Source organism: Podarcis gaigeae, assembly GCF_964106915.1.
Source record: "Podarcis gaigeae genome assembly, chromosome: 2".
Lineage (NCBI taxonomy): Eukaryota > Metazoa > Chordata > Lepidosauria > Squamata > Lacertidae > Podarcis > Podarcis gaigeae.
In genome coordinates, this window is record NC_139679.1 from 34502391 (window position 1) to 34516349 (window position 13959).

General features: G+C 47.1%; 1 protein-coding gene across 1 annotated transcript in view; it reads right to left on the reverse strand.

Annotated features, from left to right (window-relative positions):
* Positions 1-13959, reverse strand: part of ACSF2 (acyl-CoA synthetase family member 2) — a gene marked incomplete at its 5' end in the record, with an annotated part of 59382 nt that overhangs the window by 2087 nt on the left and 43336 nt on the right. The window contains 3 exon segments of the mRNA XM_083727980.1: positions 839-980; positions 2450-2601; positions 3731-3838. Coding sequence (XP_083584106.1) covers positions 839-980; positions 2450-2601; positions 3731-3838 — 402 coding nt within the window.

The following is a 13959-nucleotide window of genomic DNA, read 5'->3' on the forward strand; positions in this document are numbered from 1 at the left end:
GTTCTTGACCCTGCTGGGTCAGGCCAACAAGCCATCTAGTTCAGCGTCCTGTTCTCAAACAGTGGCCAACCAAGTTCCTGTGGGAAACCCACAAGCGAACTCATTTCCCTAAATGGCGCTGGAGCCACATGGCATTTGTCGTACATTCAGCCTTAAGTATTTAGCCTGTGATGGCCTGGGACTCGGGCTCAGACTCGGAACCAGAGGAGACTCAGTCTGCACCGGATCCTTTGCCTCAGGCATTATCTAAACCAAGCCTGGTGCCTGATCCTGAAGAGTCCCAGTCTGCACAGGTTCCCCTGCAACAAACAGAGCCGAGTCAGGGGCCTGAGCCTTCCCTGGCTCCAGATGCGGGGATTACCTCGTTGCCTTCAGCTGAGCCATCACTTACAGCTGCTCCACTACCGGTTTGGTCAGGGGAGGCTGAGGCGGCCCCTGGGTCTAGTAACCCACCAACATCTCCTGAGCTGCAGAGACTAAGGTCTGAGAGAAGGAGAGACCTGAGTACTCGCAGGAGGAGTGCTCGCCTTCAGGCAAAACAGGGAGGTGAGTCGCCGGGGGATCAGGACCGGCTGCTACCCCAACAATGATAAAAAGCTGTCGGACCCCACCCCAGGTTATGGGAGCAACTTTGCTGTATGCTAGATCCTGCCCCTGTCCTTGCCTGGTTCCCTGCCTCGTGTCCTGCCTTGGCCCTGTCGGACTGACTCCCAGTGGAACCTTTGGATTCTGGACTGGTCCTGGACCGTGGTTTATGAGTTATCCTTGGGTCTAGCACATAGCCAAACCAGAGGATTGTAGGGCCTGTTCCCATGTCCCACCTCACCATTTTTCTCACCTGCACCTCTTGAATCTTAGGATGGGTATGTAGGAATTGCTCGAGCTCTGCTGGGTATATGTTCTCTCCTCCTCGGATGATCATGTCTTTGCAGCGGCCTACTATCTTGCAGTAGCCGTACTCATCAAGAATAGCCATGTCCCTGGAAGGATATCACAGTCATTCTACCCTGACCTTGCCATGTTGCTAGATGCTCCACTGGAGAACAGAAGAAGAGTCTGCTGGAGCAGGCCAGGGACACACCTAGTCCAACACCAGGCTCTTGTGTCCTATGTGATTTTACACGCTTTAATCATATCTCCTCTTGCTCGCTTTTTCTCTGAACTAAAAGGCCCTAAATGCTCTAACCTTTCCTCATAGGGGAGTTGTTCCATCCCTTTGATCATTTTTTGTTTTGTTTTGATTCCCTCTTCTGAACCTTTTCCAACTCTAAAATATCATTTTCGAGGTGAGGAGACCAGAACTGTACACAACTGTTCCAAAAGCTGTTGTTGCACCATACATGTGATACAGGCATCCCCAAACTCGGCCCTCCAGGTGTTTTGGGACTACAATTCCCATCATCCCTGACCACTGGTCCTGTTAGCTAGGGATGATGGGAATTGTAGTCCCAAAAACATCTGAAGGGCCGAGTTTGGGGATGCCTGATATGATAAATGCTTAGGTGCCCAAGACCAGGTTCAATTAAACAGCCGGGCAAGCAGGAACCAGCACGAAATCCCACTAGTACAATGGGACTTTCTGCCCATCTCCTCCCCACACAACTCCTCCAAAATGGGTTTGGCAGGTCAAGAGTACCCCTGGAACAGGGTACTGGGAGAAGAGAAGGGAGATTGTTCCGTGTGACAAACACAAATGCTTGTGCTGATGGAACAGTCAGTATAGAGCAATGTTGGTTTCAGCCCAAATGTTCCCTTTTCAGCTAGTTTTTTTAGCAGCCAGTCCTCTGTACTTGCATAAGCAAGAGATCACAAGCAGGACTCTGTGAATTCTGCATAACCAAATACCAGATTCTGCAATGTGGCAAGACATGACGTAGTGAGATATCATATGCCAGGGAACAAAGGCTCCCTTCATGCACACCCGGAAGTTTGAGGCAGCTCCCTCTCCATGGAGCTGTCTATCCCACTTGGGAGCAGCAGCAGCAGCAGATTAATGGATAATGCAGCTATGTGTCGTTGATTGCATGGGTTTTTCCCCAACAGATCACCATCCCACCAATGAGGAGGGTGGTGATCTGGTGGGAAATAGTCACAAGGGGATGGCACCATGGGAGAGTGGCTCCCCCACAACTCCATGCCTATGTATGAAACAAGTTTGCTATTGAGTGAGTGTTGGGTAAGACTTAGGCCTAGGAGTGGACATGTTGCTTGTCTGCCATTCCCCATCAGGTGACCCCATTATCTCAAATTCAGCCCTGTACAAATTTTATGCAATAGGTCATTTTTGTCCTCATTTGCCCAGTTAGAGTGACTGACATGACGAGATACTGACTTGCTAAAAGGCAGCTTATGGCCCTGAATGGATTCTCCATCCAGCCTTCCACCTACTAGATCCTATTGGCTTCCCAAGGATTATCCCAATGAACAAATGGCTTCTTCCCCAACGTACCCGGTCTTGTACCATTTCTCATCATCCATCACTTCATTGGTTTTGTTGGGGTCTGCCCAGTACCCTAGCATGACGCAGTAACCTCGGACCTGAAGTTCTCCTGGGCTGTTGAGTGGGATAATTTCCCCTGTCTCAGGATCCTCAATTTTTGCCTGTTAATACAGAGGAAACAGAAACATTAATGGTGGCATGGAGTGGCATAATAAAAGAGATCAGTTGAACAGAAGCATGTTCAGGTTATAGACTGTGTGGGTGTGACAACAGAAGATACAGCAAAAGTGTTGTGATTAACAGAGTCTTTCAGCAGAATGTCAGAGTCTTCCTTCTTTCCAGTACAGTGGTACCTCGGGTTAAGTACTTAATTCATTCCGGAGGTCCGTACTCAACCTTAAACTGTTCTTAACCTGAAGCACCACTTTAGCTAATGGGGCCTCCTTCTGCCACTGCGCCGCCGGAGCCAGATTTCTGTTCTCATCCTGAAGCACTATTTCTGGGTTAGCGGAGTCTGTAACCTGAAGCGTATGTAACCTGAAGCGTATGTAACCCGAGGTACCACTGTAGTCATTCTTTTCCAGAGTTCCCAGTTAAGACAACTCCTTTCCCACTTGGTTCAGCTTAGAGTGCTTGTTGCCTCATGAGACAAGACAAGCATAAACATACTAGCTACATAAACTTTAAGAGGTGCTTGTCCATCATGAACTAATCTACCATAATACAGTTCCTCTGGTCTTAGAAGTAAGCCTTGTAAACATACGAATACACAGAGAGATCCACTAGCACTTTACCTTGCTAGATCATCATGCTATACTGAACATGTAACCGTCAGCTTCTCCACTATGACCTTGCACTGAGGAAAACCTCTTCTCAGTGAATATCTCACACTCCTGCCAATGCTGCTGAATGCAGCCTTGGCTTTGTACTTGTCTCTGCACCTACACACATTCCTTAAAGAAAGGGAGGATGAGTCATGCTCCAGTGGTGTCCAAACTTTTTTCAAAGAGGGCCAGATTTGATGAAGTGAAGGGCCGCGAGGGCCGACCAAAGGGCCGACCAAAGTTGTGAACCTTTTTTTAGGCTTGAAGTTGCTGAGCTTTTCTTAGGATTTTACTCCAAAGTTGTTGAGGTTTTTTTTAGGATTTTACCCCAGGAAATAAACTGCAAATAAACTGAATTCTGAACAGAATTCAGGTGGGGGGGATGGACTGCTCAAGACACGGACCAAGCACTTAGTGCAATTTCACCCATTTCCCCCAGTTTACGCCAACAAAGGGAATCAGTCACCTCTGTATGTGGGAAAATACATCCCACAGTCTCTGTTTTCTGGGCAATGTTGTCTTGAGGGAACCCCATGAAGGTGACAGGGCTATTCTCCGTGGTTCCATATGCAACCTGCAAAACACGAAGGAAACAAAACAGCTGAGAGAGAAACTAAACCAACACAGAAGAAGTGCTAAAGTGCTATGGGCAAAAGCTCCCATCTGCAGCAGACAAGACCATATCAGGGAAGTTATGAAGTGGCCGTCTTTCAGGTCAGGGAACTGCATTTTATTTTGCCCCACTATAGTCCACGCTATTCGAGCAAAACAAATCATCAATGTAAGTTTGCATGCACCAGCTTCATCTGCACCCGCCTCTCCGTATGTTTGGATCGTTGCACAATTTGTTTCCCAGCAAGGAGCGGAAAGGAGGTATCTCATGGGAGGGATCAAGTACAGGCAACTCCCAATTTGCATGGGGGTTGTGTTGTGGGCATTTGTGCACCAACGGAGCATGCATAAGCCAGCCCTGCCCCATTATGCCTCATTCCACCCTCTTCCGGGTCCAAAACAAACCATCCGTCAGCAGTTGCACATCAGTTGAAAGGGCGCAAAATGGTTGCCACCTGTAACGTTAAGAGGACTCCTGCCCTCATGTCCTGATTGTGGGTCTCCACATTCATAAAAAACCTAAAGCCATAAACTATGGATTAGTAAGATATCCCATACTTGTACCTGAGTGTTCCCACTTCCTTCCTTCATAGATGGCTGCAACCATGGAGAAGCTGCTGCGTCAGAGTAAATACTGAACCAGATGGACCACTGGTCATGTGTCATGCGAGAGCATACAGACACCTGACTAGCCACGATTAAAAAAACAGGATGCTGGACTCGATAGGTCTTTGCTCTCATCCAGATACAGGGCACAGAAGGGCGACTGATAGGAAAATCTGCTAAAAGTGAATGGGACCGAACAACTGCTTGAGGCAATTTCATATAACCTCCCTGCAAGCATATCCAACTCTATGATTCTATGATATCGGAATGAGTGCTGAATAAATGGCCAACATCCTAATACCTTTTGGCTAACTTTGTGAAAACAAATCAGGATGAACGCTCAGTAAACAGGTCAACAAGAAGCAGTATTTCTGGAGAGACATTTTAAGGATGAATTCACAAGTACTCTAAGACTTCCTTTGACCATGCCTGATCTTGCAAAGACCCTATTTCAGATTCACTTGACGTGTTTTTAAAAAGTAGTACAGTTCTGAGCTATAGGTGCAGCATTCTTCTGGTGGCTAAAATTAAGCTCAGGTATCATTTGTGCACTAGGGTAACATTTGGAGAAATCCTTGGAACCCCTTTAGTTCAAAAGAGGTCATAGAGAAGATAATCACATAGTTGGCTGAAAATAATTTCAAACCGCAACTATTTGGCAAATGGATCATCTCATTTAGTGGATTTACCAAGAATCGTTCTGAATATTGCAGGCATGCAATTTATTTTTGGTGACAAGTGCCTCTTTCTTAGGGAATGCAGAGCCCTGGGCTAAACTGGGAATAAGAAACATATTAGCAGAACTATTTGAATCTAAACACTGCTATAAAACCTCGGCTGCTAATGTTGTTTAAACACTAGCCAGTGTAAGCAAGTCTTCAAAATAGAATGAAATAAACATTTCTGGAGACTCAGAAAGGGGCAATTTGGAGGAACCTTGATTTACTGGGCAGGGCTGTTCATCGGGGTGCCTGGGTTTTATTCTTGGCTCTCTCACTCTGTGTTTGCGCTGGCAGAAAACTCCTCCAGGTATATCTAAGGGGTAATTTACTATTGATAATACTGGAAGTGTAGCCTGTTTTTACACTATTCCCAGTGAAGGGTTATTCTACCAGTCTTCATGTGATAGACGCCTTGAATTCAGAGGAAGCAAAGATACTCCCCAAGCTACTCCTTGGTGCGAGAAGGAGACACATTACTCACAGGCTTGGGATACTGTTGGGCACAGATAGCGATCTGCATGGTTACAGTGCGGTCAAGATGTCCTATGAGTTAGCAAGAAGAAGCAAATGGCCAAAGGGTAAAGCAAAGATTAAAATCTGCTTCTGAATTTCAAGTTTGCTGCCAAGTCTACTAATGTCCAGGTTCAGGGAATCCTATCCCTCCCCTGGTGGCATCCAAAGAAGCAGATAAACACAAAGAGTTATTACCACGTAATTTACCGTATTTTTCGCCCTATAGAACGCACCAGCCCATAGGACGCACCTAGGTTTTTTTTGGGGGGGGGAATCAAGGAAAAAAAATTATTTCCCCCCCCAGGTTTGTGCAGCCATCCCCAAGCTAGAAGAGGGAGACGGACCGCTCCGTCTCCCTCTTCTGCCTTCAGGGACAGCCTCTCTAGCCTCCGTGGGGCAGCGGCTTGCCCCGCTGTCCCCCGAGTTTGTGGGGCTGGTGGAGGGGGAGAAGCAAGCTTGCTTCTCCCCCCCGCCAGCCTCCAGATCAGGTCGGGGAATAGCGGGGTGGCGGCGCTCCGCCTCCCCGCTATGCCCCGAGCTTGAGGGGTTGGCGGGGGGGGAGAGAAGCAAGCTTGCTTCTCCCCCCCCCCGCCCCGTCAGCCTCCAGACCAGGTTGAGGAATAGCGGGGTGACGGCGCTGCACCTCCCCACTGTCCTCCGAGCTTTTGGGCTGCAGGCTGCTGCCTGCAAGCCTTGCGAGCCCATGGGACCTCCCGCCAGGCTTGCAAGACTTGCGGATAGCTTCCTGAAGCCTGGAGAGCGAGAGGGGTCGGTGAGCACCAACCCCTCTCGCTCTCCAGGCTTCAGCAAAAGCCTGCATTCGCCCCATAGGACACACACACATTTCCTCTTCATTTTTGGAGGGGGAAAAGTGCGTCCTATAGGGCGAAAAATACGGTATTCAGTATTTACAGAGATAGACAAAGGAAGGTAGTCCTTATTCATACAATGGCATTGCTCCAAGTAAAGCCCCACCCCCTCCGTCTCTCTTATCCTACGTCATTCCTGTGCCAGCTGATCTGGGATTTCTGTCTCTGAGCTTTCTGTACTACTACTCTTAATGCATGCCTAGTTTTGGGAGAGGGGGACCCAGGAATGCTCTCCAAAGACATTGAGTCTGTCAGCTGTCTCTCCCCCAGTGTTTCTTCTTCCTGCTGTTCCTCTTCCAATACAGTCATAGCTCGGGTTACAGCTGCTTCAGGTTGTGTCTTTTCGGGTTACAGACCGCCAAAACCGGGAAGTACCGGAACGGGTCACTTCCGGGTTTCGGAGGTTGCGCATGCGCAGAAGTGCTAAATTGCTCTTTGTGCATGCGCAGAAGCGCCGAATCGCAACCTGTGCATGCGCAGACACGGGTTGCGAACGCTGCAGGTTGCGAACATGCATCCCGCACGGATCACGTTCGCAACCTGAGCATCCATTGTATTTCCCAGCTTTTCCCCTCCGCAATCTCTGCAAACCACCATTCTAAATCTATACTGTTCTCAGGAAGGTTCAGGAGAAGGGGGCAGGGGAGGCCTTGACCATTCCTCCTCAGTCCAGCCCCTGAAAGCCAAGCATGAGAAAGAGTGTGCTGTGAAATATCCAAAGACACACACACACACACACACACACACACACACTCTTAAACGTGTTACATGCGCAAGGTATTTCAAGCTAATAGCAAAGAGGACAGGGGTACAGAGAAAGATTTAACTGTGAGCAACTGCAACACATCCACAAATGCACAGTGGCACTCCTGAGCTGTCACTGCCTCTGGACTTTGATCACTGAAATGGGCAGAGTGCAGGCACCACCTTGCTCTAACAGCAGGCACAAATGTAAAGCAATGGTATTTTTCAGCGGGAACAGGCTGCCAGGTGTGTCTCCCCAATTGTGCCATGTGGGACTATGTGCCTCTCTGCTTACAGCACAGCAATGAAAAAAGACCCATCCCTGCTAGCCATTCTTTAGTAGAACAGGAATTGCGCGGGTGCAAATCAAAATTGGAAAAGTAGTAGCCAGAATGACGACTTCCGTTGCAGAGAAAAGTATCTGGAAGCTCAGAAGTGCTTAAAATGCTACAAAAACCCTGTTTGACCGGAGACCTGAGTTGAGCAGAAAGAAGTGAGTGTGGCCCAAAGATGATGACAGTTCTCCATCATGATGGCTCCCTTCATCACTCAACCAACTATCACAGATAGTACATGAATGTGTTGCCACGATTTCCTAACATTTATACTGCAAAGTGTTGCCCTCCTTCTGCTGGCTGTAGAGGAGATGTCCACCTTTATTACCAAGCTTGCATTATGCCAGCCTGACACAAACAACATTTCTATTAAGAGCCACGTTTCAAGTCCTTTCAAAAATACCTGGGTGAAAATAAAGTGGTATTGGCTTAAGAGAAAAGGGTAGACCTGGCTAGGAAACAAGAGTAATTTTTGAACTTCAAAGACAATGTGGCAGACGGGGGAATAAAATAATAAACCAACGGAAGTACTTGGAGTGAAAGAGCCGTCTACCGGTCCTGTCCCCTCTTGCCCTGTGGGATGGATTTAATTATCCCTCTAATAACACAGGGTATTCTGTCTAGACTTGAAATAAACACCAATGTTCTTTCCGGATCCTCCCTTGGCATCTTGCTCCCCATTTCCCCCAACATTTTTTGTCCTTGGAAGAAACAGGCACATAGCTCTGTCCCGTTCAGGGTCTGGGTACGTGCAAGGCCCCAGGACAAAGTCCTATATGTCTTCAATCCTATATTTGGAAGGGCTGATTTGGATTGCTGTGGATAATGGTATGCAGACCCTGCAGAGAGAAGGTTGGCAGGGCTCAAACCTACACCGTCTGACCTAGAAGCCCTTCCTCTTAATATCAGAGGGGAAACCATCTGCACATGCTCAGGGGCATTTTCTGCTTGTATTGCTCTTTCTTCTTATGTCCTACAGCTGAGCCCAAGCAGTGAAAACAGGTTCTGGGGCTAAACCTGGTGGGTCATTAAGTCCCAGAAATAAATAATGTCAGTTGTACAGTGGTACCTCGGGTTAAGAACTTAATTCATTCTGGAGGTCCGTTCTTAACCTGAAACTGTTCTTAACCTGAGGTACCACTTTAGCTAATGGGGCCTCCCGCTGCTGCCGCACGATTTCTGTTCTCATCCTGAAGCAAAGTTCTTAATCCGAGGAACTATTTCTGGGTTAGCAGAGTCTGTAACCTGAAGCGTCTGTAACCTGAAGCGCCTGTAACCCGAGGTACCACTGTAATGTAAAGTAGCAACAGGGTTTGCTTACTTTGCATCCTGGCCTATTTCCCTGAATGGACCCAATAAATTTTGTCTATGTTTCCTTTTATGCAGTTGTAAAAACCGCTGGAGGCATGAACAACTGTGCAGTTAAGAACATTCAGTGCAGCCCTGCAGGATGAGACCAAAAGCCCATATTGTCCAGCACTGCATTTCCCACATAAGATGCCCCACGCAGGTCATGAGGACCATAGCTCTGAATCTTGTGTACATCCCCCCAGGACCAGGTATCTGGTGGCAGACCGTCTCTGAATCAGGAGGCTCCATGGAAGAGCCTTCTCAATGCTCTCCATCTTTCTTGGGGGGCAAGGCCCACTCTGTGAGCTGGCTCTGGGATGCTCTCACAAGATCTCATGGGGCCATCAAAATTCCCACAAGATCTTTCAGGAGCACCCCTAGGCTCTGAGAGCCGGCACATTGAGTGGGCCTTGTCCCCCAAACAAGCCAGGGAGCTGAAAACTCATTCCACACTAGGTGTGCTTATATTATTCAGCATGAGAAGTGCTTTTAAACTCTCCACCTTGCTTGCTGGGCAACACCTGCTCAGCGTGTGGGCTCTAGGGATTTTCTCTCTCCCAATTTCAATTGGGGTTTAGGCTCAGTTTGGCACAGAAACTGCTTTGGTCACCTTGCCTTATGATCTCTGTCAGGAGAGAGACAGGGGGAATGTGTCCTTGTTAATTCTTGACCTCTCAGCGGCTTTGGTACCATTGACCTCGGTATCCTTCTGGAGTGACTGTCTGATTTAGGGGTTGGTGGCACCGCTTTGCAGTGGTTTTAATCCTATCTGCATGGTTGTTTCCATAGGGTGTTGCTTGGGGAATGTTCTTCAGCCCCGTGGAGCCTTCAATGTGGGATTCCTCATGGTTCACTTTTATCCCCCATGCTGTTTAACAACTACACTAAACTGCTGAGTGGGGTAATCTAGTGTTTTGGAGTACATTGTCAGCAATATGCTGATGACACACAGCTCTATGTCTCATTTACATCTGCATACCTGGGCCGGATTAAGGCCATTAGAGGCCCAAAGCACTTAAATTTTTTTTGTGCCTCCTTATAGATCTAATTCAAAAGATAAATATCAATAAAGCATAAAACAAAATGTTGTTTTTTGAAATGAATCAAAACCTACAGTAAGATGGAAAATATTTGTTTTTGTATACTTCCACTTTATTTACATTTGAAAAAAAATCTTCTACATTTTCTAATTGCAAAGTCTTTGATCAGAACTAAACTTACATAACACATCTGCTTCTATACTTAGTAGAGATAAGGCCTCCGGTCTACCTTGCTGCATAGTTGCTCTGTTGGGATTTTTAATATACTTCAACTGAGAAAATGAACGCTCAAGCTGAGCAATATTTGACTATTAATGTTGAAAATCCAGCAATGGAAAATTTCTTTGGTGCTCCCCTTCCCTTGATGCCCTAAGCACGTGCTTATTTTGCTTAATGACTAATCCAGCCCTGCTACATACAGAGTTTTGCCTGAAAAGAACCTGCATCATCAGAAGGGTTTCTTTTTTCAGCAAATGGCCCCGTCTTCATACATATCATGTGAAAGATATCAACCCACTGGACCTGGCCAGACCACTGAAGATCTCGGGCTGTTTTTCTACCATGCTGAAAACCAACCTCCTGTTATTTTTCTGTATTGGTGGCTTGGAGCTAAATCTACTTTCCAGAATGATTAGCATTCTTGTGGTTCATAAGTATTTCTCCAGCTCCTATGTGAGCTTTAGAAGTGCCGCTTGGCAGCCGTTGCAGAAAAGTATGTGACATTAACTTGCTGTTTTATCCATGCCTTCATAGATGCCCTCGCTAAGTAACTAATCCATTTGTCTGAGACTGGGAGGATTATCCCAGCGTTCAGAAAAACAGTAAGGGCAAGTGCACGGAAAGGACAGGTAGACCAGTTCTCTCTCTCCTCGCCCGCTTTTTCTATGGCACTCATTTATCCTAGCAGCAGGCATTTGTCTTGAAATCATTTCTTCTGTTATCCTCATTAGAACCTATGGGTGAAACAATGTGTTGTGGGAGGAGGAATTATTAGTTTAATTTTTGTTTTTATTATGTAGGACTTGCTGATCAGAAGGTTGGCGGTTAGAATCCCCACGACGGGGTGAGTGCCTGTTGCTCAGTCCCTGCTCCTGCCAACCTAGCAGTTCAAAAGCACACCAAAAAGTGCAAGTAGATAAACAGGTACCACTCCGGCAGGAAGGTAAACGGCGTTTCCGTGCACTGCTCTGGTTCGCCAGAAGCAGCTTAGTCATGCTGGCCACATGACCCGGAAGCTGTACACCGGCTCCCTCGGCCAATAAAGCGAGATGAGCGCCGCAACCCCAGAGTCAGCCACGACTGGACCTAATGGTCAGGGGTCCCTTTACCTTTATTTTGTGTTTCTTATGGTGCCATTTTGTGTTGCAAACTGCCCTGAGATCTACGGATGAAGGGCGGCATGCAGATTTAATAAATAATAACCTAGTGGCTTCAGTCATGGATTTTGATTTGCACCATGTGCTGAATTCAGACTTTTGCTATTTGCAAACCATGTTGCAATGTATCACCGGGGGGGCGGGTGTCACACAGATGGTACATGTGTTAATTTTAATGAAACGTAAGGGTGTGCTTAAAAAAAAGGAGGGTGAAAGTGGACCATCTACATAAAAAACTAGGAGGACCAAAACAACCCTGAGCTATGATGCCACTGAAATCTATATTTAAGCTGATTTGAAAATGGTGCATTTATTTGCTTACCCCACAAGAGCCTCTGTGGAGAGGCAGCGGGGAGTCTGACCTTCGTAAATTATTGGCCACTTGATTCACGCACTTCTATGGCAGGGAATGTTTGCAGAACTGTTAATCAATTAAGAAGGAGGGGATTGCGGGATAATCCTGCCTCTTCTGAGACCATCCTGCTGGTCCAGGCCCCATGGGAGCCTCCAAGCAAGAGGACTGAATAGGGGTCCAGTGAAAGCGATGTGTTTGTTGCCCTGGTGCAGAAGGAGAATTGACACAGGAGCCATTGTCACTTCCTGACCGCGTGCCACCCAGGAGACACTGGCATGAACTAGGTAAACTGTGAGCCTTGTGAGAAGAATCACTGCCTGCTTTTTGCCCAGCTCTTACTCATCCCTGGTAAAGAACTGTGAAAGTTAGTAGGCAAACACTAAATCCTGCTGGAGTGAGTGCCACCAAGAAGTTCAGGCTTCAGACAACAGAGAGTCCAGAGGTGATTCCATTTAAGGCCATCCCATAATGGGCTCTTATTGATTTTCCCCTTCTACCAAATCTCCTGCAGAAGCTTACCCACATCAAAGCAGCAGGAGAGCCCAAAAAACTTCCAGGAGAAAAGAATTTCCATTTTGCTAAATTTTAAAGTCAGTAGGGTTGCAAGGGGACTGAAAAAGCATCTCCTGGTAAATACTGCCATTACAGCCTTTGTGCCTTGCTTGATATGTTCTGAATAGAAAACATGTGGGTCTTGTTTAATCTCTGCAGTGCCACAAGGTGAGCCATGCAGAGTGCAATCATATGCCTATGCTAATAGGGTTGCCATACGTCCGGAATTTCTCAGACATATCCAGAATACTGCAGTCGGAAGCAGAGGCTGGGTGCAAATCGCAAAAATGTCCAGGAAAATCTGGACACATGGCAATCCATGCTGGCAGTGTCGTTTTTGCAGGGGGTGCCCTTCAGAATTTGTCGGCTACAACTGTAGACTAGGCGATATATCATTTAGGGCTGGGTGATATATCATCTAAAACCGGTTTGAAGTCCATATTGCGCTATCGGTTTCATAATTTTTGACCTGGCAATATATTGAGAATCATGATGTGTGTGTGTGGTAAGCAAAAATCACAGTGTGGGAAAACTGTGAAGCCAGAGAATGCCCTGACAAAGCTCCATCTTTATTTCAGACATTGTGATATAGCAGTATATTGTGATGTCTAGCTGGTGATATATAATGATGTTGAAAACCAGGCCCAGTCTTATTGTTCACCTCTACATAGTTCCATCTTTTTTAGACACTGTGATATAGCAATATATTGCGATGTTGAAAACTAGATATCGCCCAGCCCTATGGTAGACTACACTGAAGGGAACAATGGAAGGCCAGGAGCTCACTAGAGAGAGGAATGATTTCAGAGCATGTCCAGAATGCAAAGGTAGTGGAAGCAAACAGAGCTGGACATCTGCAGTGGGAGGGGTGGAAGAACAGGACAGAGCTCAGGTGAGTGCTGGGCTATGTATTATGGACAGCACAGGACACTGGGCATCACAGGAGTGAGTTCGCCACCTTCCCAGTTCTTCACTTCTGAGAGAACATCATGGGAAGTTGTCAAAAAATAATGTTGCACAGTTCATTTGGCAATAGTAAAAGTTGCCTGGAATTATGATCCAAAATCAACGCACACACCCCAAGGTGCAAAAAAAGCTCTCCAACTTCAGTTAAAAAGTCCCTTTGAAATGTACCTCTGCAAAACAAGAGGCCTGGCCAGTGCGCATAACAGCCCTGCACCGCATGCGCTGCGATACCTCCTTTCAACAATGGAAAAAGCCAGGCATCCTTGTGAATAATCCCTCCTCTGTGTCCTAAGCCAGTCCTTGGATTTCCTCCCTTTCTTGAGACTGTCTCGCCTCCGTAAACACCCCAGCCAGCTTGGCTTTTGTAGCCAGCTCCAGCGGTGGAAGCCTCAACAAGCTCACAGTTGTATATGCCCAGGTCTTAGTTGTTTGCTACAGCCAACGGCATCTGGCGAGAAACCAGCTCAAAATGTTCCATTTCCAGCCTCTGCCCTCAACTCCTCTGTAGTCTCTCTCTCCCCCCACCCCCTGTCCTGTCCCCACTTGGCAAAGGACCAAGGCCTGGGGTTCTTGGGTACTTCTTCACATCGTGCTGTGTCTCTGTGCTGGCCTTTCAAGTGCACAGATACTATGTGCTCTATTCTCTGCCTCCACT